This window comes from Pantherophis guttatus, chromosome 8 (assembly GCF_059756535.1).
Source record: "Pantherophis guttatus breed Tessera chromosome 8, ASM5975653v1, whole genome shotgun sequence".
In the NCBI taxonomy this organism is placed as follows: Eukaryota; Metazoa; Chordata; class Lepidosauria; order Squamata; family Colubridae; genus Pantherophis; species Pantherophis guttatus.
The window spans coordinates 1,694,072-1,718,177 of record NC_142070.1 but is presented as its reverse complement, the minus strand read 5'-3'; the positions used below and the strand labels follow the sequence as shown (position 1 = coordinate 1,718,177).

Sequence of the window (24,106 nt, the reverse complement as noted above, 5' to 3'; positions counted from 1 at the left end):
TATCCCAACTTGGTCAGTTAGAAAAGAAAGACTCTCAGGCTCATGATTAGCCAAAAGTTCGCTTTACTGAAGCCAAGTGGTGACAGCCAAAGCAGAGCTGGATCAGGGGTTTTCTGGCCCAAGGCATATGGTTCCCTTGTTCCCATCCATCCCCACCCCTGGTTACCAACAAGTATCCAATTCGGTGCTAACAAATAGTTTGGGTAAAAGTCCCTGTCTTTGCGGGCAGGATGGTTCTGCATTCCTTTGTGTGACCTTGGAGTGGCCAGCGGTTCTCACAGGACGGTACGATGCATAGTTTTGTTTGCTCGTGCTAACCCCTCCCTTTATTGCACTCCGCTGATCTCCCCCACCTGCCCCCTCAGTTGAGTATGGCTGTCTGATAGCAGGAAACGCCTGGTTGAGCAGGATGGCAGTCCTGACACAGATGTTGCTTTCTTGGGCTCCCTGAAACATTGACTTGGGCAATGAGCAAAAACTAGAGCCCTATTCCACCCTAGCATTCTCCTGGATGGAGGGAGCCCACACTCATGGTCTAGCTATGAAACTGGCAATCTTTAGAAAATGTCACCGAGGCTCAGACTCTAATCATCTCAACAGAAGACAGTCTCTGTGGTTCAGAGCTGTAGAGTCCTTGGGGCTCTCTGAACTTACTTTCTTGCACAGGTTTCGTTACCTGGCTAGGTAACATCTTTAGTGCTAGTGGGGTTTGCTCCCCGTTTATGTGCAGTAGCCTGCCCTGTCATTGATGTGGGGTGTGGCTTAGGCTATTGTTTCCTGCTTGGTTATTTGTCTGGTGTTAATCCCTGCTTATCCCGGATGCACTGTGCACTGGAGATGCTCAGGGTGCACCTAGTTGGGCGGTGAAAGATCTGCAGTCAAACAAGCAGTCAGGGAGCACCAAGGATTCCGCTTCCTTGTCACTCAGAACCTTTTGCAATTCAAATTCATTAAGTCAAATGGTGTTCTCTAAAGCAAGCGATTTCTCCCTGCTCTCTTGATAGCTCCCTTTTCATAGGGATCGGAAGTCTCATTCTTCCATTTGCCAGGCTGAGATGCCAACGGGGTATCCGTTTGGTTTGGTTTGCTTTGCTCAGCCCTTTAGAAGCAAGCCAACTGGATATTGGGCCAATTCTTTATACTGTCCACATTCAGGGTGTGTTCCAGGGTCTTCCCTTCCGTTCATGTTTTCTGGATACTACCAGTTAACAGTTCTACTGTTTCACGTATTGCTGTTTTACTCATGCAAATCCTGAGTATGCACTTTCCAGCCACTTATTTCTATCGCGTTTCTCATTGTTTTATCATTTTTGGTTTTAATTCGAATATCGATTTATTTATAAAATGTATGGGCTGCATATCTTATCATACGGCTTACAGTCATAAAACTACATCTATACATATACAATTAAGGAACCGGACAACCCTTTGTCTGACATGGGATAGGGTCTCTTGCTTGAGCAACAGATTGGGCTGGAAGACCTCCAAGCTCCCTTCCAACTCTGCTATTCTGTTAATACATAAACAATTAAAATCAAACATTAAAATCTAAGGACGCATGAGGAGGGGGGGCGGAGGGGGGGAAGGTAGGATCTTGTTACTCAATCAACCACCTCCATTGTGATGTTCCCCCGTTGGGGCACAAAGCCAACTATCAGAGTCAGGTCTTTAGGCCCTTACAAAAAGATAGGAGGGTTGGGGCTCGACCTCAGATCGGGGGGAGGAGCTGTTCCAGAGTCAGGAGCCACAGCAGAGAAGGTTCTCCTCCTGGACCCCACCCGGAATAATTGGGCTGATGGGACCCTCAGCATGTCTCCTCTGTCAGCACGATTGGGATTGGGCCGATTTCAGTGGGGTGAGAGCAAACCCCCCTCCCTTCTAGTGCTGATGATGTTACCTAGTTGGGTAAATAAATGTCCTCAGGAAAGCAGCTCAGCTCAGAGAGCAGCAAGGTCCCCAGAGTTCTTTGCTATTTTTTCTTAAAATGTGTTTTTTTTTAATGGATAAAAGTATTTGCCTAACTGCTCCTTCTAATTTTTCTTTCTTCTTTCCCTTTTCACGGCCCCATCCTAATTTGTCTCAAAGCTGACATTCATTACAAACTGAATGAAAACTGGATTGCCTATAAAAGCCACCTTTATTTACTTAATCCTGAATTATTAAACTTTGTGGACTCAAATAAACTATGCAGTGAATCTAAAGCTTTCATGACTGATATTCAAGATGACGAGGATGAGGTAAGCGCCTTCCCTTCTCCCTTTTCTGATGGAATGACGTGGTCGTTGACTGAGTTTGGTTGTTGTATCCTTCGTCTTATGGTCTGTCCCCACTGTCAGCCTGGCCTGGATCTGGCAGAAAAGGACACCAGCCTAAAACTGGCTGTGCCCATTGCTGATCCCTCTCCTGCATCAACCGTCTCTGGATAATCCCTGGATAGCAAGACATCTGGTTGAAAGCTGTCCTCATGCGTTCAGGCCAGGGGTGCAGGAGGGGGCTCAGATGGGGCTTGGGTGGGGTGGGGGGTGGCAGGCTTGAACCCACAGTTTGACGGTGGGGATTAAAGCAGGAAAGCACCCGTGGGTGCCAAAACTCAGCCGCTGTACCTGGGTGCTCAACATAGCTGCAGAGAGTTCGTTTTCAGCGTGGGGTTCAGGATCTTTCCAAGCTTCACCTGCCCTCTCAAAGCTTGGCAGCTCCCTTCAACCTGCCATGGAGCTTTTGGGCACAACTGTGGAATGGTGTGGCAGAGCCTGGCTCTCCCCGAATCCTGGTAGCTCACAGTAATCTGTTGGGCTGGGTGAAGGACCAGCTTTGAGGGAGAAGGTAGGGTTTTTCCCCCAAGTGCAGCTCTTTGGAAAGCCCGGAGTTGTGCTGAGTCTTGAAAGAAGACAGCTGCAACCACAGCTACCGTACAGTGGTTGCGGAGGTGGGAACGGCTGCCAGTGTTGAGAGAGATGGCCATTTCTGCTAGCCAATAGTCTTGCAGGGCTCCTGGAAGCCCCCAAAACAGTGAGCATCTGCTCAGAAGAAGGAAAGAAGGTGAGCAGATATGTCCTCCTCACCAACCTGAGGTGGCCGAGAGACTTTGTCCTCCATTGTGGGAGTGACCTGAGTTTGCATCAGATTGTGTTCATCGTGGAAGCACTGAAGATGGTTGCTGAATTTATGGGGACAAACTAAGGCCAGAGCGAGGGATGAGGGAAGACTTACGGGTTTAGGAAGAGCTGAGATAAGGACTCGGCGAACAGTGAAACAAAGCGGCTCCCTGTTCATCTCTCACCATGGTTAGGTGCAAATGTGGACTGGCCCATAGACTAGGTTTGATCATGGCTTCCAGGGCCCTGCTAGTTCACCCAAACGCCTCCTTGGTTCCTCCTGGATGTCCCATTGTTTCAGGAACTTGATCTGCCCCACTCTTTGCGGTTGTACCGTATGGGTTGCATTGCTACGGCTTCTCCATATTCCTCCACTGATTCATCTGGGGAGGCTCTGATTCCGAAGTCTGGATTTTTTCTTTTAGATATTCTTAGAATCAGCAATTAGAAGAAAACATGGTGATTACTACATTGGATTGACTTATGAATCGCGGGAATGGAGGTGGACTATTACTCATGTTAAAGCCTTTAAGTAGTAAGTCTCTAATTCAAGTTTGTTTCATTTAGTCTGAAATATCCTCAGATGTGAGAGAGGTGGCATAAGGATATAATGGTAACTGTATGATGTCACCACACGTGTGTCACTTGTGTCACCACATGTGGGGGTCATTACAAATTGCTGCAGATGGACTGGGGTATAGAATTGAGAATCTAATGATAGTTAGATACACAGACTCACATACATACACCTGCCCAAATACACACATCTATCTATCATCTATCTATACTGAGAGAGTGGTTCTATACCCCAGTCCATCTGCAGCAATTTGTAATGACCCTCACATAATGGCACATTTATCTATCATCTATAACTATCTTGGACTGGAGAAGTGTGGTCACATGATAGTCCAGGGAGGGAAAATAGTTAATGTTTATAAGTCGCCCAGAATCACCTCAAGATGACATGAGAGGCAAATAAGTACAACAAACAAACAAACAAACATAAATATTCATGGGATGGAATTACCAGCAGGTCACACAATAAACATATGGAGCAGTTACAAGTTATATCCCTCAGTCACACAGGGACCACAAGGAGGAGGGGATGAAAACAGCAACATCCAAGTACCACAAAGATCCTGAAGAGGCAGCTCAAGGGGATGAACAAGATCCATGCCATCAACACCAATCGTCAGATACCGTGCCAGTATAATGAGCTGGCCAAGGAAGGACATAAAAGTGGTGGTGTGGCCCTAAGTTTCCGTTCCCAAGTGTTTGTCCTCCATAAGTAGTGTGCACCCCATCCAGTAACACCCACAAGTCCAGAAGCAGCCAAGTGATGGAACGGTTCGCTAGGTAGCTTTGTCTCCCAGTCAGAAGACAGCCCTGGACCTGGTTGGCCATCTCAAATGAAGGAAGCCATCTTGCTTGGCTTCACCCTCCATATGTTTATCCCGTCAGGATCCTAACAGTCTCCAGGCATGAGGCTTCCACAGGGTGATCCCCTTGGCTTGGGATGGAGATTTAAAATCTTCTTATCTTTAGCATTGTGTTGGACCTAGAGATGACACAACAAATGGGGTTCAACTCTTTATCTATTTGCACTCAATGGTGTCCCCAACTCCATCCCTATGTCTCTGCCAAATCAACCTCAGACCAACATTTGGAGCTGTTATAAATATTCATTGAGGTAAGGGAAGAAGGTGAATAGACTAAACTTTTCTTGTTGTTTCCCTTTTCAGTTCAGTCTAAAATGGCATTCGAGCAGCCCTGATTTCCTATTTATCTCTATTCTCATTTCAATTTCTTATTCAATTAATAATTATATCTATTTCATCATTTGTGTACATTTTTATAATATTCTCACTTTTTCCCCTTTTACCCCTCCCCCCTTTCTCCTTTTACGTAGGCATCATCTTTGGGTTTCTATTTTTCTGATTATTTTCTCCCATTTTTTCTCTATTTTATCTCCATACCCTTATTCATATTTCCTTTCTAACCAATCATAAAATTTATCCCATGTCCTGAAATACATCGACTCATCTTTATCTTTTATTCTCAATGTTAATCTATTCATTTCTGCACATTCTAAAATTTCTTTTGTGCAAATACAATTCTAGCCGCTTTTTATGAATAATCAAATATGTATCTTCTTTACTATAATTATCTGGTAAAATTCCTCATAAGAATATCTCCGATTTTAACTCTATATGTTGCTGCAACATTCCTTCTAACCATGCCTGTATTTTCATCCAATAATGTTTTGTTTCTTTACACGACCACCACATATGATAATATGACCCTGGCAATTGGTGACATTTCCAACACTTAGCTGATTTATCTTTAAACATCATAGCTAATCTTTCTGGTGGCATATGCCATCTATAAAACATCTTATACAAATTTTCTTTATAAGCTGTTGCCATTGTTAATTTATAGTTTCTTTCCCATAGTTGTTGTCATTTCTCCAGTTCTATGGTGTATCCAAAATTCTTTGCCCATGCTATCATTGTTTCTTTTACTTCTTCATCTTCTAGTCTAATCCGCAATAGATAATCATATAATTTCTTAATCATTTTCTCATCTGTTCCTGTCAATATATCATCCAGTTCTGATTTCCCATGTTAAAGCCATATTGTCTATGATCTGCTTCATATCTTGATTGTATTTGCAGTCTTGTATACCAATCTATCTCAGTCCCTTGACTCTCTAGTTCTTGTTTTTGTTTCAGTTCCCCCCGATCTGTCAAAATGTCTTTATATCTAACAATATTCCCCATGTTCACAATGTTTGGATATGTCACCGCTTCTATTGTAGAAAGCCACATTGGAATATTCAAATAATGTTTTTCTTTCACTCTCTCCCACACTGATAACAAGCCATTTCTTACATAATGTCCTTGGAAATATCCATGTATCCTTTGTTTCCCGTACCATAAAAAGGCATGCCAACCCAGTTGTAAATCATGACCCTCCAATGTCAATAGTCTTGCATTCCTTAAAAAAATCCATTCTTTAATCCATGTTAACGCTGCCGCTTGATAATACAATTCCCAATTCTGTAGGCCAAACCCACCTCTAATTCTTGCATCTTGTAGCATTTTTATGTTAATCCTTGCTCTCTTTCCTTGCCACACATATTTCCACGTTATTTTCTTCAACTCTTCAAAATATTTTTTCTCCAGTTTTATTGGTATAGTTTGAAATAGAAATAATAGTTTTGGTAATACATTCATTTGTATTAATGCTAATCTTCCCATTAATGATAGTTGCAAGTTTCTCCATTTCTCCAGGTCTGTTTCAATTTGTTTTTTCAGTTTATAATAACTACCTTCCTTGAGTGTTGCACATCTCGATGTCAAATGAATGTCCAAATATTTCACTTTCTTCACAATTTGGTTGTCCAGTTTCCCCATTATCTCCCTTTTTTGATTTTCTCTCATATTTTTAACTAATATTTTTGTCTTATCTTTATTGTTGTTTCTTCTTTTCAGCTACTGGGCAAAGAATCAGCCAAAGGATACTCACCTAAACCACTGTGCAAAACTACAAAGTGGATGTACTACTAAATTAAAGTGTTGGATTTCTGCAGCTTGTAACTCGTTGGGAAGATGCATTTGCAAGAAGAAACCTGAGGACAAATGGATGACCTAATTCTTTGCTGAACGTTGCAGAAAATTGTTATTTGATGAACTCAGTGAGAAAAAAAATGCCAATCGGTGAAGCTGCCTCTTAAAAACAGTTGCCCCAGTCAGCCACTGTGGGGGCATGAAAGAACTCCGGACTTTGACCTCAGCTTCCAAATACCTTTTCCATCCTGCCTTTTCGGAGATGAAAGACACTGTTTTATTTAGCAAATTAAGGGGCAAGTAAAAAAAGAAAAAATAATGCAACTTTTCTGTATTCATTCTATTTAGTTCCTGCTGGGGAAATTTGAATCAGAATCAGAATAGAACTGAAAGGGACCTTGGAGGTCTTCTAGTGCAACCCTCTGCTCAAGCAGGAGATCCTATACCATTTCAGACAAGTGACTGTCCAGTTTCTTCTTAAAAACCTCCAGTGATGGAGCACCCACAACTTCTGACGGCAAGCTGTTCCATTGGTTAATTGTTAGGAAGTTTCTCCTTAATTCCAGGTTGTTTCTCTCCTTGATTAGTTTCCATCGATTGTAACTTGTCCTAACCTCTGGTGCTTTGGAAAATAAATTAACTCCTCTGCGGCAGCCCATCAAATAGTGGAATACTGCCATCATGTCCCCCCTAATCCTTCTTTTTTCTAGACTGGGCAAACCCAAATCCTGCAAGCGCTCTTCATATGTTTTAGACTCCAGGCCTTGAATCATCTTAGTTGCTGTTAAGTTGGGTGAATGAGGACGCAGCAAGCCAGGCAGTGAGTGACAACAGCTCTTTATTGTAAGGTGAGAACCCAGCAACTGACCAGGGGAAACAGCTCCCTTTATATACCTTGCAGCTGTGGTGGTCAGCCAATCAGCTGATGGTCAGTTAATTCAAACTGCCCACCCAAAATCTACATTCATAACACTCCTCCCCTCCCAGAAGTCACTTGGGTGGACATTAGCATACAAAGTCTCTCAGGTGACCAGGGCGTGTCCGCACCCTAGTTGACCTGCGCAGTTCAGTCAGAGGTGTGGCATCGAGCAGGTCAGAGGAACTCCCTGTTTCTCCCTGCTCCACCAATGGAACCTCTGAGAATTCGTTGTGGGCAGTGACTTCTGCGGCTGGTTGATCTTCCGCGATGCTGCGCTGGATCTCGGGGCCGTCAGCTAAGTCCTCTGCTCGACTCGGGTTTGAGTTAGTTCGAGAGTCCTGTTGGTAGCTAGGGAGCGGTTCGTCGAATGCGTCTTCTGTGTCGGCGGCCCAACGCTTCCGTAGCTGGTCAATGTGTTGGCACCAAATCCTCCCATCTCCCATGTCGACCCTATACGACTTGGGCCCTGTTACCTCCGTGATTTTCCCGGTTTCCCAGAGGGGCCCATTCCCGTAATTTCTAGCGAAGACTGGCGTCTCTATTGTGAACTCCCTCAGCCTTTTTTCTGCCCCTCTGAAACTGTCAGGGGAATAACTGGGGTGTAGTCTGTCTAGGACTCCTCGGAGGTTCCTCCCCATCAGAAGTTCCGCCGGGCTCCTGCCTGTGGCGGTGCATGGTGTGGCATGTTGGGCCATTAAGAATTTATCTATCCTCTCCTGCCAGTCCCCGGGGCCTAGGCGTGAGATGGCTTCCTTAGCCGTTCTCACAAATCTCTCCGCCAATTCATTACTAGCCGGATGAAACGGGGCGGAGAGGATGTGTCTGATCCCCAACTCTGCTAGGTTCCCCTCAAACTGCGTGGCCGTGAACTGGGGCCCGTTATCTGAGACTAAGGTGTCCAGTAGGCCATGGGTGGCGAACAACTGCCTTAGCTCCCTAATGACGGCATCGGTGGTAGTGGTTTTCATGAGTCTGATCTCCAACCATTTCAAGAAGGCATCCACTATGACCATAAATACCTGCCCATGGAATGGGCCAGCGAAGTCTATGTGGATCCTGGACCAGGGACCCTGGGGCCGTTCCCATTCCCTGACCGGTGCTGTGGGGGGGGGGGGTCTGGTCTAGATTCTTGGCAGGGTTGGCACTTCCCCACCCACTCAGTGATGTCTTTATCCATTAGGGGCCACCATACGTAACTCCTAGCTAACCCCTTCATCCTTACAATCCCGGGGTGCCCCTCATGCAATAGCTTTAAAACTTTTTCCCTTAGGCACAAGGGAACAATAACCCGATCACCCCACAAAAAACAACCCCCTTGCATTGTCAGCTCGCCCTTTTTGTTAGCAAAATGTTTGAATTCCCCGCCCTCAGACTTTTCCGGCCATCCCCTTGTGATCCAACTCGTGACTTTCCTAATCACGTGGTCTCTGATTGAAGCTCTCGCTACCTCTGCTGAAGTGATGGGCCCTGAGTCCAAGACGTCAATCAGCAGGACTGGAATCCCGGGTGTGGGGTCCTCTATCCTGTCCGGTAACGGGCAACGGCTGAGGGCATCGGCATTGCCCATGCTCACCCCTGTTCGATGTAAAAGGTGGGGGGGGGAGCAGGCTCAGGAAACTACAGTCTGATCAGCCTAACATGAAAACTTGAGAAGATACTGGAAAAGATGATCAAAAAACAGATCTACGAACATTTAGAAACAAATAATGTTATAACTAATAGCCAGCACGGGTTGGTTAAAAACAGATCATATCCAACCAATCTTATTTCATTCTTTCAGAAAGCGACTAAATTAACATAGTAACAAAATGACATAGTATATTTAGATTTCAGCATCTTTGGCCCAGTACTCTTCAATATCTTTATAAATGACTTAGATGAGGGAATAGAAGGGGAACTCATCAAATTTGCAGATGACACTAAACTGGCAGGAACAGCCGACACCCCAGAAGACAAGCTCAGGATCCAAAAAGATCTTGACAGACTTGAACAATGGGCCGTATCCAACAAAATGAAATTTAACGTGGAGAAAAGCAAGGTTTTACACCTGGGCAGAAAAACCCAAAGGTACACATACAGATTAGGCAAAACCTGGCTCAAAAACAGTAATTGTGAGAGGGACCTTGGAGTCCTAGTGGACGATTACTTAAACATGAGCCAACAGTATTCAGCAGCAGCCAAAAAAGCTAATACAATCCTTGGTTGTATAAACAGATGCATAAAATCAAAACCACATGAAGTATTACTACCAGTTTACAAAGTCTTAGTAAAACTGCACTTGGAATATTGCATCCAGTTTTGGACATCACATCACTAAAAAGATGTTGAATCTTTGGAAAAAGGGCAAAGAAGAGCAACTAAGATGATTAAAGGCCTGGAGGCTAAAACATGAAGAACGGTTGCAGGATTTGGGTATGTCTAGTCTAGTGAAAGGAAGAACTGGGGCAGACATGATAGCAGTCTTCCAGTATTTGAGGGGCTGTCACAAAGACGATGGGGTACACTTACTTTCCAAAGCACCAGAAATAATGGATGGAAACTAATCAAGAAGAAAAGGAACCTGGAATTAAGGAGAAACAGTGAGGACAATTGACCAGTGGAACAGCTTGCCACCAGAAATTATGTGTGCTCCATCACTGAAGGTTTTTAAGAAGAGACTGGACAATCACTTATCTGAAATGGTGTAGGATTAGGGTTGAGCAGAGGGCTAGACTAGAAGACCTCCAAGGTCCCTTTCAGCTCTATTCTGATTGAAAAGTAACTGAATTAAACAATGAATACAGCATTGAATTGTCCCACAGAGGGTTGTGCTGTGGCAAATTAGCCATGGTGAGTTGTTCTAGACCCATTCTGGAGGCCCTTAGGTTGGCATATATAATAGTCCTCTTGTGTGAGCTTCATTGGTTGACAGCTCTCTTCCAGGTCCAATTCAAGGTATTGGCCCTTATCTTTAAAGTCCTGTAGGGCCTGGGACCAAGTTCTCTGAGGAACCATCTCACCCCAATGGGATTGGCCACCCCACTCACTCCAGTGGGAAAGACTTGCTGCAGACCCCTTCTGTAAAGGAATTTTGGTTGGTGGGTCAAGAAGATCCAATCTGGGTCGGTTATAGAGGTTTAGTCTTTGAGTTTTTGGACTTGTGCTAACTTCCACTGGTGAACTGTTCTCATTGTCAGGAAGTTTCCCCTTAGTTCTAGGCTGGTTCTGTCCATTAGTTTCAATCCATTACTTCTTGTCCTGCCTTCTAGACATACCCAATTCCTGCAACCAATCATACGTTTCAGCCTCTCCCATCCTCTCTACGTCTGACGAAGTTTTGGGGGACCAGTCTGCTTTGGTCTCACTATGGCCATCGTCTCCACTCGATATGAGACATGCTAATTCACCATTCCTCCCCCGGAAATCTCCAGTCATGGAATTTCTTGAATATGGGTCTAGCAGTCTCCCAGAGAACTGCTGGGAACATCTCAAAAAGAGATTTCCTTCTCTTGTTATGCCATCCATGTGCTGGCACTAGAAGTTGGAGGGAGAGACTTTCACTGTCAGCTCTTTGCTCAGAGGGATCAGCTCAGTGGTGGGCGAACCGGTAGCGGCGGCGAGAGGAGGCTCCGCCCACCTGCCCGGATCTTCTGCGCATGCGCAGAAACATCACGCACACATGTGAGCGCACCCACGCCCAGAAGCGATCCGTTAGCGACGGGTTTTGAAACCCGCCCCTGGATCATCTCCATGGGGGTCAGAGAATTGGGGACCCACCCTCCCATCCCTTTTCCTTGATCTCTTTGAGAATTTGCCTGGCAGGAGTTACAGGAGAAGTTGGGATCAATGGGAGGACTTTTTCCAACTATCAAATGGCTGTGAAAAACAGCTGTCAGGAACCAGATGAGTCCCAAGTAATATAGAGCTGCTGGCAAAGTGTACTTTCGTAGGACAGATGTTTATGGAGATTCTCAATCATCCAGGCCACAGATGCTTTTTCCAAAAGGCAACTGGACTTGCTTTGAAAGCCTTTTGCTACTCCTCCAAGGAGGTTAGAACTGAAGAAGTGATGTCACCATTCTTGTGCAATTCATTTGGGATCATTGAAGTTTGCTGCAGATGCACTCTTCCCCCCCCCCCCAAAAAAAAATCCCTTCTCACCCACATGGGTGGTCTGTGTCTTCTTCAATTTGAGGTCCTCTGCGACAGGCCTGGAAGTTTGAGGGTTTTGCACAGGATCTTAGCTGTTCCTAACACTTCATTCTTCTGGACAAACAGCACTGATGTCGTTCCTGGGACCTATGGGAGCTACTCTCCAAGCTTGGGAGTCCCAGCCCTGAGCGTTCCTGCTTTGGCCTTGACTTTCCCCATCCTGCCACATTCCTCCTTCAGACCCTGCTTCTTCTCCAGCTTCCCATCCTCCTCCTTCCTGATGTGGCCGTCACTTGGCACTGCTATGTCTATCAGCAGCACTGTCTTCTGATCTTTGTCTACCGCCAGGATGCCTGCTTGATTGGACACTACCTGCCTGGCTGCCTGGATCTGGAAGAAACGCAGGACCTTAGTCCTCTTATCCTCTAGTTTAGTTTAGTTTAGTTTTATTAAATTTGTATACCGCCCTACTCCCGAAGGACTCAGGGCGGTGAACAGGCACAAGATAAAATACAGAAATACAAAAGTTAAAACAATTTAAAACCAAATTAAATAATATTGGCCCACGACAATTAAAATCCCAATAAATTTAAAACCAATTAAAATTTCAATTTAAAATTTTAAAAAGGGGAGAAAAATTAGGCTTGCTGGAATAAGAGGGTCTTAAGAGCACGGCGGAAGGTGCGCAGATCCGGGATCCTCCGTATCTCTGGGGGGAGCTCATTCCAGATAGTGGGTGCCCCCACAGAGAAGGCCCTCCCCCTGGGGGCCGCCAGTCGACACTGCTTGGCTGACAGCACCCGGAGGAGACCCTCTCTATGAGAGCGTACCAGCCGGTGGGAGGCTATTTGTGGTAGTAGGCGGTCCCGTAAATAACCAGGTCCTATATGGCCTTCTTGCGAGATTTCCCATCCGGGCATGGGAAGGTCTACCCTGTACACTGTGCAGATGCTCCTGTAGACAATGCCAGCTACTTGGTCGTGCTGCTCAGTGTGTGCTGTTCCTGGCTGCTCCCACCGTGGGCTGGACTGTCTCTGAGGCCCACGTGCATAGTCTGCCCCTTGGGTCCTGTCCAGTGAGGAAGGCCCCCTTGCTTCTATGGATCTGGTGCTTAGGGCCTGTTCTTGCACTGCTATGACCAGTGCCTCAGGGCTGTCTTTCAGTCTAGCCCTTTTCAGCCACTGGGAGGATTTCCTAATTTCTGCCACCTCAGCTATCAGTTGATGGTACACCCCATGCAGGGCCTTGTCTTGCCATGTGCTTCCCCTGTTTGATCTTGTTATGAGTAAATGCCTAACTATGTATATATCAATGCATAGACTGACCCCTCCTCCCTCACCTAGCCCTTCCCATGACCCCTCCTTACCTTGACTCCACCTTCGCCATACATAAGGCCGTGCACAGGGATCCACCAACCAGTTCCAGATGTGCACCTGAGAGAAAAGGAAATGGTGTAAATAAATACGTTTGAAATAGAGACTAATCGTGTTTGTGGTTATTGGGCAAGATCCTTGGAAAATAATTCACAAGATGGTAGCAGAGGATGGTTGTGCCCAATAACCAGGAATAACACTAAAGATGGAAGGAAGGATGAACACAAGGTCCATCACCAGACTAATGACAGAGCTGCAGGAATCCGAAGGAGCCACAGCCAGGATTCCAACTGCCATGGAAGTGGGAGACCTGGACCAGACCAACAGAAGCATGAGGCCAAGAGAAAATGCAGCCAGGCACGCCAGGAACGAATCGCCCAAGAAAGATGAGCTGAAAGAGACCATACAGAAAATGATGGAGGCCTCCATCAGCAAGAGGGAGCTCCTCGCGAAACTCCGGGACCTGCTAGATGACCACGGAGCAGCGATGAGCCCCCAGGAACAGAACTACGAGACTGCCAGACCGGTAAGAGAAAGATACCCCCTGGCAGGGACCCAGTACCTAAACAATTCCAGTTTCGCGCCATGCTCCTGGCGGCCATCTTGGGATGGCCACCGACCAATGGGGAGCCAGGATTCAAATTCAATGGCGCGAAATGAAAGAGACCCCAAAACAAATCGGGGAACAACCAGAAACGTCCCAGAAGGGACATATCAAGGTATCTGGAGCTCGCCTGCCGAGCTCGAAGCCAGAAAGACACCCAAGACCCCAGCAGCCGCAATAGGCCCTGCACGCAACCCCCTCGCACCAGCCACTAACCGCAGGGAGACAACCGCGAGCCGAGGGGACTATGGGGGGGCCATTGATGATGATACACCCCCCCCAGATCCTCCAAGGGCCACTCTCCACGAGGACGACCGCAGGGCACCGATTGCACTCGAGACATGCCGATGGCAGGACTCGAACCCAGCACCCACAGCACTGACCACACGAGACCCGAGGGAAGGAGGTCATGCCAGCTACTCACCCTCCATGCGACCTCCGCCGGGCTTCCCCACATGCCCAGGGACCAGCGACCAAGGATCGGGACCTCTCACCACCACCGCACCGCCAAATCCCAGAAGTCCTCCACTTATGACCTCCTCACCTCCTCACCTTTCTCCAGCTTCCAGCAGGGATCCAGCCGCCCATCGATGGATGCCTGCCTCCAGGGACGACGCCGGGGACTCCAGGGGTGAGTCCGGACCCCCAACTGTAGACCTAGGCCGAGGCCTAAGAGCAGCAATTGCAAGCTACTCACCCACTGACTACAGGCATGAAATAGGCTTCTCACATGCTCAATCGGCTCCTGTAAGAAGAGAAGGAGAGAACATAAATACAAGTCTATACAGAGTCGCAAACTGCATCCCCAAGCCATATTGTGAGTTCCCTCACCTGAGATACCATGGACAGCAACAGACTGTGAGTAATTCACCACACAGCTCAGCAAATTTACCAACTGACTTTCCCACTCTTAAGTTAGATGGATCAAACCTTATGCAGTGGAATCATCAACTCCAGGTTTTATTTTTAAGGGAGAATATGTTGTTTTTAATTGATGACCCCCCCACTAAACCTTGGACTTTAGAAACAGACTGCTTACATCACAGGGCTTACTATATAGTCATAGCGAGTATTTCACCAGGCATATATCCCAGCCTTAGCCATTACCTGACTGTGTCTGAAATACAGCAAAAAACATTCAACTTGTTCTACAGTAAAAGCGCTGCCACCACAGCCAAGATATCCAGGGAATTCCATTCTGCCAGGCATAAAGCAGGGACTCCCATGGGTGAACATATACTAAACCTAAATGCCACAAGGGCTGAGTTGATACAGAGGGGGGAGGACATATCAGAGGAGAGTATGAAGAGCATTGTCATTAACTCCCTGGACTCCAGCTGGGATAACTTCATCATGCAGCTGGATAGCATAAGCCTAGGCCACCTCACACTTGAATCACTGACAAACAGAATAATAGCAGAAGACAGCTTAAGGAGGGACCGCTCCATCAGCCGCAGGGACTGCAAGCCCACGAAGTGGGTTGAGTTCCAAACCAGGAACCAAGACTACCCAGAGTGTTTCACCTGTGGTTCCAAGAACCACTATAAACGAGATTGTCCAAAAAACTTGAGGGGAAGGGATCACACCTACCACAGGGAAAGGGAAGGCAGGAAGCCAGGACTCCCCGATAGATCCCCATCAGAAAACAGATATAGGCGTAGAGACTCCCCCAACCCAAGGGACAGAAGGGGGAATAGGGACAGCTCTAGGGAGAGCTGATCAGGATCCATGTATGGGATCGGGGAAAACACACACCCACACCCACAAACAAGAGAGGAAGAAGCGTGGCTCATTGATTCGGGAGCCACCAATCACACAACCCATGACAGGAAGATACTGACTTCATTTACAGAGGAAAACTACCACATTAAGGTGGCCAACCAAAACAGAGTCCTAGTAACAGGGAAAGGAAACACGTTCATAAGCGGGATAGGCAAGATAGAGGGGGTATTACTCATACCCGAAATACTGCACAATATCTTAGCAGCGCTTAAACTCAGCAAGGACATGGGTATAGAGACCACCTTCAAAGAGGGAAAAGCCTACATGACCAAGGACAGGGAAAGCATCAGCCAAATAGTCATTGATGGAGGGCTAACATACCTCCATCCTAAGAGGAATAGCCAGACCCAAGTAATCGGCCAACTAGAAAACACAGAGAATAAAGTCAATGCCCAAGTCGAGATAGAGGGGGACAGGAAAGATGACCCCACCGAAAACAGCACAACACACAGAGGGAAATTGTTGATTGGCAAACCCATTCACGATGACTGTGCTCACTTGCTACATGGAAAGTTGGGCCATGCCAGCTTCCCAGTCATCCAAAAAATGACAGAATGTACCAGTGACTTGAAAATAAAAAACTGAAAAACTACTTAGAGTGCTCTGTATGTAAATCATCTAAGCTAAAGACCAAACCCAGACCTAGGAAGGCCACCCGCACCACCAACTCTTTCTTCCACCTGGTACACATGGATATTGTGGGCCCCATGAAGCCCTCTATAAAATACAAAAAGAAGTATTTTCTGACAATAGTAGATGACTACAGCCACTATGGCTTTGTGTATACCATTCACCATAAGAGCGAGGTATTTCAAAAATTTAAGGAATTTTACAAGAGGGTAATACACAATATAAAAATAAGGCAAATAATGACGGATAGGGGGTCTGAGTTCCTGTCAAGGGACTTCTCAAACTGGTTAAAGATGCATGGGATAATACACTACACGACTTCTCCTTTTTCCGCGTTCCAGAACGGAGTCGTAGAAAAAAGGAATGGAGTCCTACATACAATGATGAGATGCGCTCTAGAGGACGCAGGGTTGGGACAGCCATTCTGGGCAGAAGCACTCGCCTATTCAAATTATACGCTGAACAGGCTCTGGTCCAGCGTAATAGAGAAAACACCTTACGAGGTGATGTACAACCGAAAGCCAAAAATTACACACTTGCACATATTTGGAGTCACAGCGGATGTGCATATCCCCAGACAGCTGAGGCGAAAAGGAGACAAGGTCTCTAAGAGATTAAGGTTCATGGGGTATGAACCAGGCACAAAAGGGTACAGATTCATAGACAGGGACCACAGGTTCATCATATCCAGAACCGCGGTGTTCCATGAGAACACCAACTGGTCAAAGATACATCTCAACGAGACACTCATCAGACAGGAAGACACAGACGAATTAAGGGATGACAACAAACCCACCACATTAGAAACAGATACACAAGAAAGGAAAAAACCGAGCCACCATGAGATAGCCACCAAAGGGTGGAAGGAAGACCATCCCATCATTAAGGTAGATGCAGTCACAGAGAAAGAAGCCAAATACATGCATGACACCAACACACGACCCAACAGACCCATAAGGCACAACAGAAATAGAATGCCAAAGAGATTTGAAGATTATGTCATGTCCATACACCCAAATAGAACGACCCCCAACTCATACGAGGAAATTATTAGTCTGCCACAAGAAGAGAGAGATAGGTGGGAACAGGCTATGGAAAAGGAGATGGCTAGCCTAAGGGAACTAAACGTGTACACCCCTTCTAAGGTCCCAGCCGACAAAATACTCATAGGTACAAAATGGGTTTTCAAAATTAAGGAACTCAAAGACAACAAGACCCTCTACAAGGTTAGGCTCGTAGCTCAGGGGTTCGCTCAGAGGTATCCAGACGACTACACGGATACCTATTCACCTACAGTTAGGGCAGAAAGTGTCAAGAGCGCCCTAGTAATAGCATCCGTCTTAGGCCTAGAAGCCTATCAATTCGACGTTCAGATCGCATACCTCCATGCGAAGTTAGACAAAGAAATATATGTCAGGGCACCCCCAGGGAAAGGCGCGAAAGAGGGAGACACCTGGTTACTAAACAAAAGTTTGTACGGCTTAAGGCAGTCGGGAAAAAGATGGTATGAGTGCCTAGCCAAAACACTCAGGGACATGGGTTTTACTGCCACCTCTGCGGATCTCTGCCTCTTCGTCAAGAGGTAGGGCACATCAGTCGAGTACGCACTCATTTACGTAGACGACATCCTGTACTTAGGACAACACAAGCGAAAATGCGATGAATTCGCCAAAGAACTGGGGAAACACTTCACACTCAAGACCCTAGGGAGAGTCAACAAATATCTAGGGGTGCAAATCGAGAAAACAGAGAATGGGTTCAGGGTATCACAAAAAGAAAAAATATTAGAACTTATACACAGATGTAACATGAAGGATGCTAAGCCATGTGAAACACCCATGCAAACGGACTTCCTGAAACATATGCACGAAGAGGGGGAGTCATTTAAGGACAACACTCTGTATAGATCCGTCATTGGATCCCTCCTATATATTGCCAATTGGACCAGGCCTGATATCAGCTTAGCAGTTAACATGTTATCAAGATACGTCAGTGAACCCAAAGTATACCACTGGGAAGGGGTAAAACAAATAATTAAGTACCTGAAACATAGCATAGACACATACCTATGTCTGGAACCATCCAAGTCCAAAGAACCCGTGCTGACCTGCTATGCGGACGCTGACTGGGCAGGTGATACCAAGAACAGAAAAAGCACCTCTGGTTACATATTTCTCATCAATAATTGCCCGGTACATTGGTACACCGGTAAACAGAATCTGGTTGCCACATCCACAGCAGAAGCAGAGTACATCTGCCTGTCAAAAGCAGCTAACAATTTAGTGTGGTTCGATGACCTGCTCTCTGAAATATGGACCGAACCAGTTTATCCAATAACAATCCACGAGGACAATAAAGCAGCCATAGACATTTCCAATGCAGACGCAGTAGGTCAAAGGTCCAGACACATCGACATCAAGCACAAGCACGTCAGGCAGTTATTGAACGTAGGTTTCATCAGAGCCGTACATTGTGAAACTTCTGAACAAGTCGCAGACATTCTGACAAAACCATTACCAAGCAGACAGCACACATATCTGACATCAAAATTAGGTGTGGCTATACCTTGTACGGAATCAACTCCAAATGTTAGGCATTTAGAGGGGGATTTGTTATGAGTAAATGCCTAACTATGTATATATCAATGCATAGACTGACCCCTCCTCCCTCACCTAGCCCTTCCCATGACACCTCCTTACCTTGACTCCGCCTTCGCCATACATAAGGCCGTGCACAGGGATCCTCCAACCAGTTCCAGATGTGCACCTGAGAGAAAAGGGAATGGTGTAAATAAATACGTTTGAAATAGAAACTAATCGTGTTTGTGGTTATTGGGCAAGATCCTTGGAAAATAATTCACAGATCTTCTTCCCTCAGGCATCCTCCCAGCAGCTCATCTTCTCACTGGTTATTCCTGGATGCTCTGGCTCCCATCCAGGACACAGGCTTTGACACTCCACAGATTCCGACTGCCCTCTTTCCGACTGATGTACAGTTGCTACGTGTTGCAGAAAAGCCACAGAGGCCGTCCAACACATAGTGGCAGGGTGTAAAATGCAGGCAGAAAATCTATGGAGATTCTCAGTCATCCAGGTCATAGTTGACCCGTTGGGGGTGTCAACTTTGGGTCAACTATGTGCCAACAAAAAACAAAGTCCAGTTGCCTCTTAGAAAATTACCTTTGGGATGCAGGCAGAAATCACATTTATTATTTATTTGTTGTTTAGCTGTTGAATAGGCTAGTTTCTGCACACATTAAAAAAAGAAATTTCTTTGGCTAGAAGCCCGTTTCCGGCCTTCCGGAACTTCCGGGAGGCCAGTTTTTTGCCCTCCCAGAGCCTCCGCGCGAGTCCTGTACTTACCTGGCATCCAAAATGGGCCACGTTGAGACTCCTGGGAGGGATGGGGAGAGGTGGGAGGGGTGGGGAGGGGTGGGCAGGGCCAGCCAGGTGTGGGATTTGGGGGTTCACCAAACTGGGCAGAATCCTAGCTAGAGAATCACCTGAACCTGTGCGAACCCCCAACAGTCCACCCCTGGAATGAACTTTTAATGGTTTTTCAGGTGTGATGGTGAGATAAGTGAGCAGCAAATACATCAAACAAACAAACAAACAAACATTTTGTTTCTTTGCCTGAATTACTCGGGGATTCGTATTTTGGGGTGGGCGAAAAAGCCTCCTTGCAAAGATCAGTCTTCTCTTTCCCCAACACAGAGAACAAGATCCTTCAGCTCTGCACTGCTGGGGCTGTCCGAGTTTACAGGAAGAATCCAATGAAGGGGAGTTTAGCAGCTCCTGGGCTCCTGGTTCCACCGGAAGACTCCTAGTATTCTTTGGAAGGTTTTCTTTTGCTCACTTTCAAGCCTGCTGTTGGAATCTGCTGCCCTGTAATTTAAATCTGCTCTGCTCTGACTGGAAGGGTGCTGAATAAGCGTTGTTTGGTGTGTGAGCCTGAGCACAGATACAAAGACAGCACGGGACAAAAGTCACTCTGCTAAACAATAGCAGTGAAACAGCACATCTCTGGGAAAACTTTCCCTCCCAGATGCTGATTAGGCAGGGATCTCCCAGGAATCGGTCGCTCCAGAGTTCGGACCCAGTGAAGAAAATGTGCTGCTCGGGTCCCTGAGCACTTGCACCTTCCAATGCCCCAGTTTCCTGGTCCAAAAAGAAACATTTATCTCACTTTCTCCTTGAATCGCAGCCCAGTGGCAGAGGGATTAGAGGCAGGATGCTAAGAGTCCCTAGCCAACCTGCAGACCCTGGAGCCACTCCTGGACTTGAGCAGGTGAGCAGAAGCACTATTGCTCGAGAGCCTTAATATTTTTTTCTTCTTCCCCTCTCTTGGTACCTACAACTGGAGCTTCCTTCTGCAGCTTCAGAAGTTCATTTTCTTTATGATGTAGAATATTCAGCTCCTGCTGCTCTCCGATTGGCTGGCTGCTGTGTCCAATCAGGATTCAGCGCTTAGCCCTCAGTTTCTTCCTCTGGCCCTGGGAAGCTTCTGCATTTCAGGTGGTCCTCAGCAAAGTCTAAGTACAGTGTGGATTTTCTTCTCCTGCTTCAAAATTGTCCAAACTGGGATTTCCTCGGTAGAACTGGGGTAGATGCAGTCCTTGCTGGAAATAGCTACCTTGGTATTAGCATACATGCAAGGGTTCTTGAAGGAATGACCGGTTGCATATGGCATTGTGGTGAAAAGCACCGGTGCCTTTTTCAGTACAGCCCTAAAATCATCACTGTGTCCCCATGCCTGGGGCACTGAATGTGTCAAGGGCCATGTTTTCTGCCAGTATTGCTAACTGGCCAAGTATCTCAGCTGCTATGTACATGTCTTTTGGATGCTTTTTGTTGTTTTAAAATGTTTCATTGCTTCAGATGTAGTATACTTTTTAGTGCATTCAGTCACTTAAATATGAGCCAGCCATGTGCTGCAGCTGACCAAAAAGCCAACACAGTTCTAGGCTGCATCAACAGAGGGATAGAATCAAGATCACATGATGTCCACAAAGTATGACCAAGATCCAGCCATAGCGGTATTTTATAATCCCATTTGAGTCGGTGCTTCTTCCAAACTCTCATCAAAGAATCTCTAAGTATATGACTTTTAAATACTTTATCTACTTTGTCGTCGTAAAATAAGTAAGCATGCCATCCAAATTCAAGATCAAAACTTTCTGCATTCAATATTCCAGTCTTTTTCCTTCCAAACCAATCACTTGTTAAAGTTAAAGCTGCTGCATCATAATATAGCTGTAGGTTTGGAAGTTTAAGACCTCCTCTTTCTGGAACATCTTGCATAATTTTCAATTTCACTCTCGGCTTCTTCTCGTTCCAGACAAACTTATTCACTCCAGATTGCGAAACTTTCAATTGTTTATCACTTTTAAGCACCGGAATCATTTGAAACAAAAAAACAAATCTTGGCAAAATATTCATCTTAACTGCTGCTATTCTTCCAAGTAGAGACAGCTGCAGTTTTTTCCAAGTCTCCATATCTTTCTGCACCTCTCACCACAACACCTCATAGTTATTTTGAAACAATTTCATATTTGATTCTGCAACCTGAACTCCTAGATATTTTACCTTAGGTACAGTCTCAAAACCTGCCCTCCTTTCAAGCTCATGTTTACGATCTTGTGTCATGTTTTTAGCTATCATTTTAGTCTTTTTTGGATTCAATTTAAAACCTGAAACTTTACCATAGTCTTGTATAATCCTCTTGCCTAATCTTTATACCTTTCAAGATATTAGAGTCCCGTATTGTATTTAGCAAGACTTCTAGTGTTAAAATAAATAAAAGTGGGGACAACGGACATCCCTGTCTTGTTCCTTTTTCAATTTTAAACTCTGTTGTCAGACTTCCATTAATAATGATCTGTGCCTTTTGCTCTTGATAAATTGCCGAAATCGCCTGTATAAATTGATCCCCAAAGTCCATCTTTTTCAAAGTCTTTAATAGAAAAATCCAATCCACTCTGTCAAAGGCCTTCTCTGCATCCAAGAAGACCAGCACTGCAGGGATCTGTTTATTCTTCTCAAGATATTCCAATAAATCTATTACTTGCCTTACATTGTCCTTCATATATCTGCCCTCGATAAATCCCGCTTGATCATCATGAATCACCTTCTGAATTACTGGCATCAACCTGTTGGCTAGTACTTTCGTAAAAATTTTATAATCTGTATTCAAAAGAGATATTGGTCTATAGTTCTCTGGTTTTTTAGGACCGATTTGTTCTTTTGGTATCAAAGATATGTAAGCTGTTGTCCATGATGGGGGTATTTTACCCCCTTGCTGAATATTGCAAAATAAATCTCTAAGTTGTTCCACCATTTCAGCTTGCAAAGTTTTGTAATACACTGCAGTCAAGCCATCCGTGCCAGGAGCTTTGGCTGTTTTTAACTGTTTAATTGCTACTATTATCTCCTCCTCTGTTATAGGATAATTCATTCTTTCCTTTTGTTGATCAGTAATTTTTGTAACTCTTTTATCGTTTAAATATTTTTCTATAAGTCCATTCTGCACCTCCTCTTTAGCATATAATTTAGTATAATAGTCCACAAAAGCTTCTTTAATTAATTTTTGTTGAAAGATTTCTTTCCCTCCAATATCAATACTATCAATAGTCCGTATACTTTGTTTTTTCCTCAATGTGTAAGCCAACCATCTGCCCGGTTTATTAGCATTACAAAATGTGTTATGCTTCGCATATTGTAAGTTTGTTGCAACTTGTTCCGCCATAAGCATTTGAAATTGGTCTTTCAAAAGTTTTATAGCACTACGTATTCTTTCATCTGTTGGATTTTTAATAAGTAACTGTTCTTTATTCTTTATTTCTATTTCCAGTTCAGATCTTTTCTTTTGTCGGAATAGTCTATGTTTAGAGTTCATGTAGATAAGTACCCCTCTCATATAAGCTTTACTTGCATCCCACACAATTTCAATTGGGGTACCTTTATTCAAATTTATTTCAAAAAATTCTTTCAAATGCTTTTTAAGTTCTGTTATATTTTTTTCATATCTAAACAAATTCTCATTTAATCTCCAAGAACGTCTCTCAACCTTGTCCATCTCAATTTCTATCCATACTGGGCTATGGTCAGTCAAAGTTCTTGGAAAAATCTTTGTTCTTTTTGTCTTAACAAGTAAATCATCTGTCAACAAAATAAAGTCAATCCTAGAGAAGGATCTGTGTCTGTCAGAAAAAAAAAGTATAGTCCAGTTCTTTTGGATTATGTATTCTCCAAACATCTTTTAGTTGCATATCTTCTTTCATGTCAAAAAAGGTCTGTGGTAATCTGATTCTAGACTTTGCCAAACTCTTTTTATCTAATTTAGAATCGATTACTCCATTCCAGTCTCCCATAATTAAAATAGATCTGTAATCCCATTGCAATATTTTAGTATGTAACATCTTATAGAAATAGTCCTGTTGTTGATTGGGAGCATAAATCCCAATCAGAAGAATTTGGCCATTTGTGGTAGACAATTCAATTGCTACAAACCTACCATCTTCATCTGTTTCTATAACTTTAGCTGTTAACTTTTTATTTACATAAATTACCACACCATTCTTTTTTTGCGAAGTTGAAGATATAAAATGTGTTCCTAGTTTGGAGTTTATCAAATATTTTTGATCTTGAGTTGTGATATGCGTTTCTTGTAAACAAATTATATCATTATTAAATTGTTTCAAATATGTAAATAATTTCTTCCTTTTCTGTGCTGAATTCAACCCATTAACATTCCAGGATAAACACCTAAACGTCATCAGCCTCTTTCTGGAGCAAAGAGCAAAATAATTGAAGATCATCCGAAAGCTTCGATCTCGCTCCTCCCATAGCTCCAATCTCTTGTGCAGTACTCTTATCTGCCTCCTTGTCTTGTCTTTCCTGTTGTTGTTGTTGCTTTTGTTTAAGTAACTTAGCTTGAGCTCGAGTTATACGTTGATCCTTAACTTCAATCATCCGAACCGGGTCCAAGATTGGAGAAGATTCCAGC

At 44.8% G+C, this 24,106-nt stretch overlaps 2 protein-coding genes across 7 annotated transcripts in view; one reads left to right on the top strand and one right to left on the bottom strand.

Moving 5' to 3' along the window:
- LOC132709238 (uncharacterized) overlaps nt 1-6,982 on the top strand; it is a 124,618-nt gene extending 117,636 nt beyond the window's left edge. For all 6 annotated transcript variants that reach the window (XM_087874778.1, XM_087874777.1, XM_060682339.2 and 3 more), the window contains 3 exons: nt 2,086-2,237; nt 3,521-3,630; nt 6,589-6,982. In XM_087874778.1, coding sequence (XP_087730904.1) covers nt 2,086-2,237; nt 3,521-3,630; nt 6,589-6,748 — 422 coding nt within the window. In that variant the 3' untranslated portion in view covers nt 6,749-6,982. The remainder of the gene's footprint in view (nt 1-2,085; nt 2,238-3,520; nt 3,631-6,588) is intronic.
- A 4,518-nt stretch (nt 6,983-11,500) lies between these two features.
- Nucleotides 11,501-20,472, bottom strand: LOC148112529 (uncharacterized). The gene is made up of 5 exons (XM_087874779.1): nt 20,457-20,472; nt 18,802-18,868; nt 14,235-14,435; nt 13,080-13,146; nt 11,501-12,103 (listed from the first exon to the last, which is right to left on the bottom strand). Exons 2-5 carry the CDS (start codon nt 18,823-18,825, stop codon nt 12,003-12,005), a joined length of 393 nt encoding a protein of 130 aa, XP_087730905.1. The 5' UTR covers nt 18,826-18,868; nt 20,457-20,472; the 3' UTR covers nt 11,501-12,002.
- Between the last annotated feature and the right edge of the window lie 3,634 nt (nt 20,473-24,106).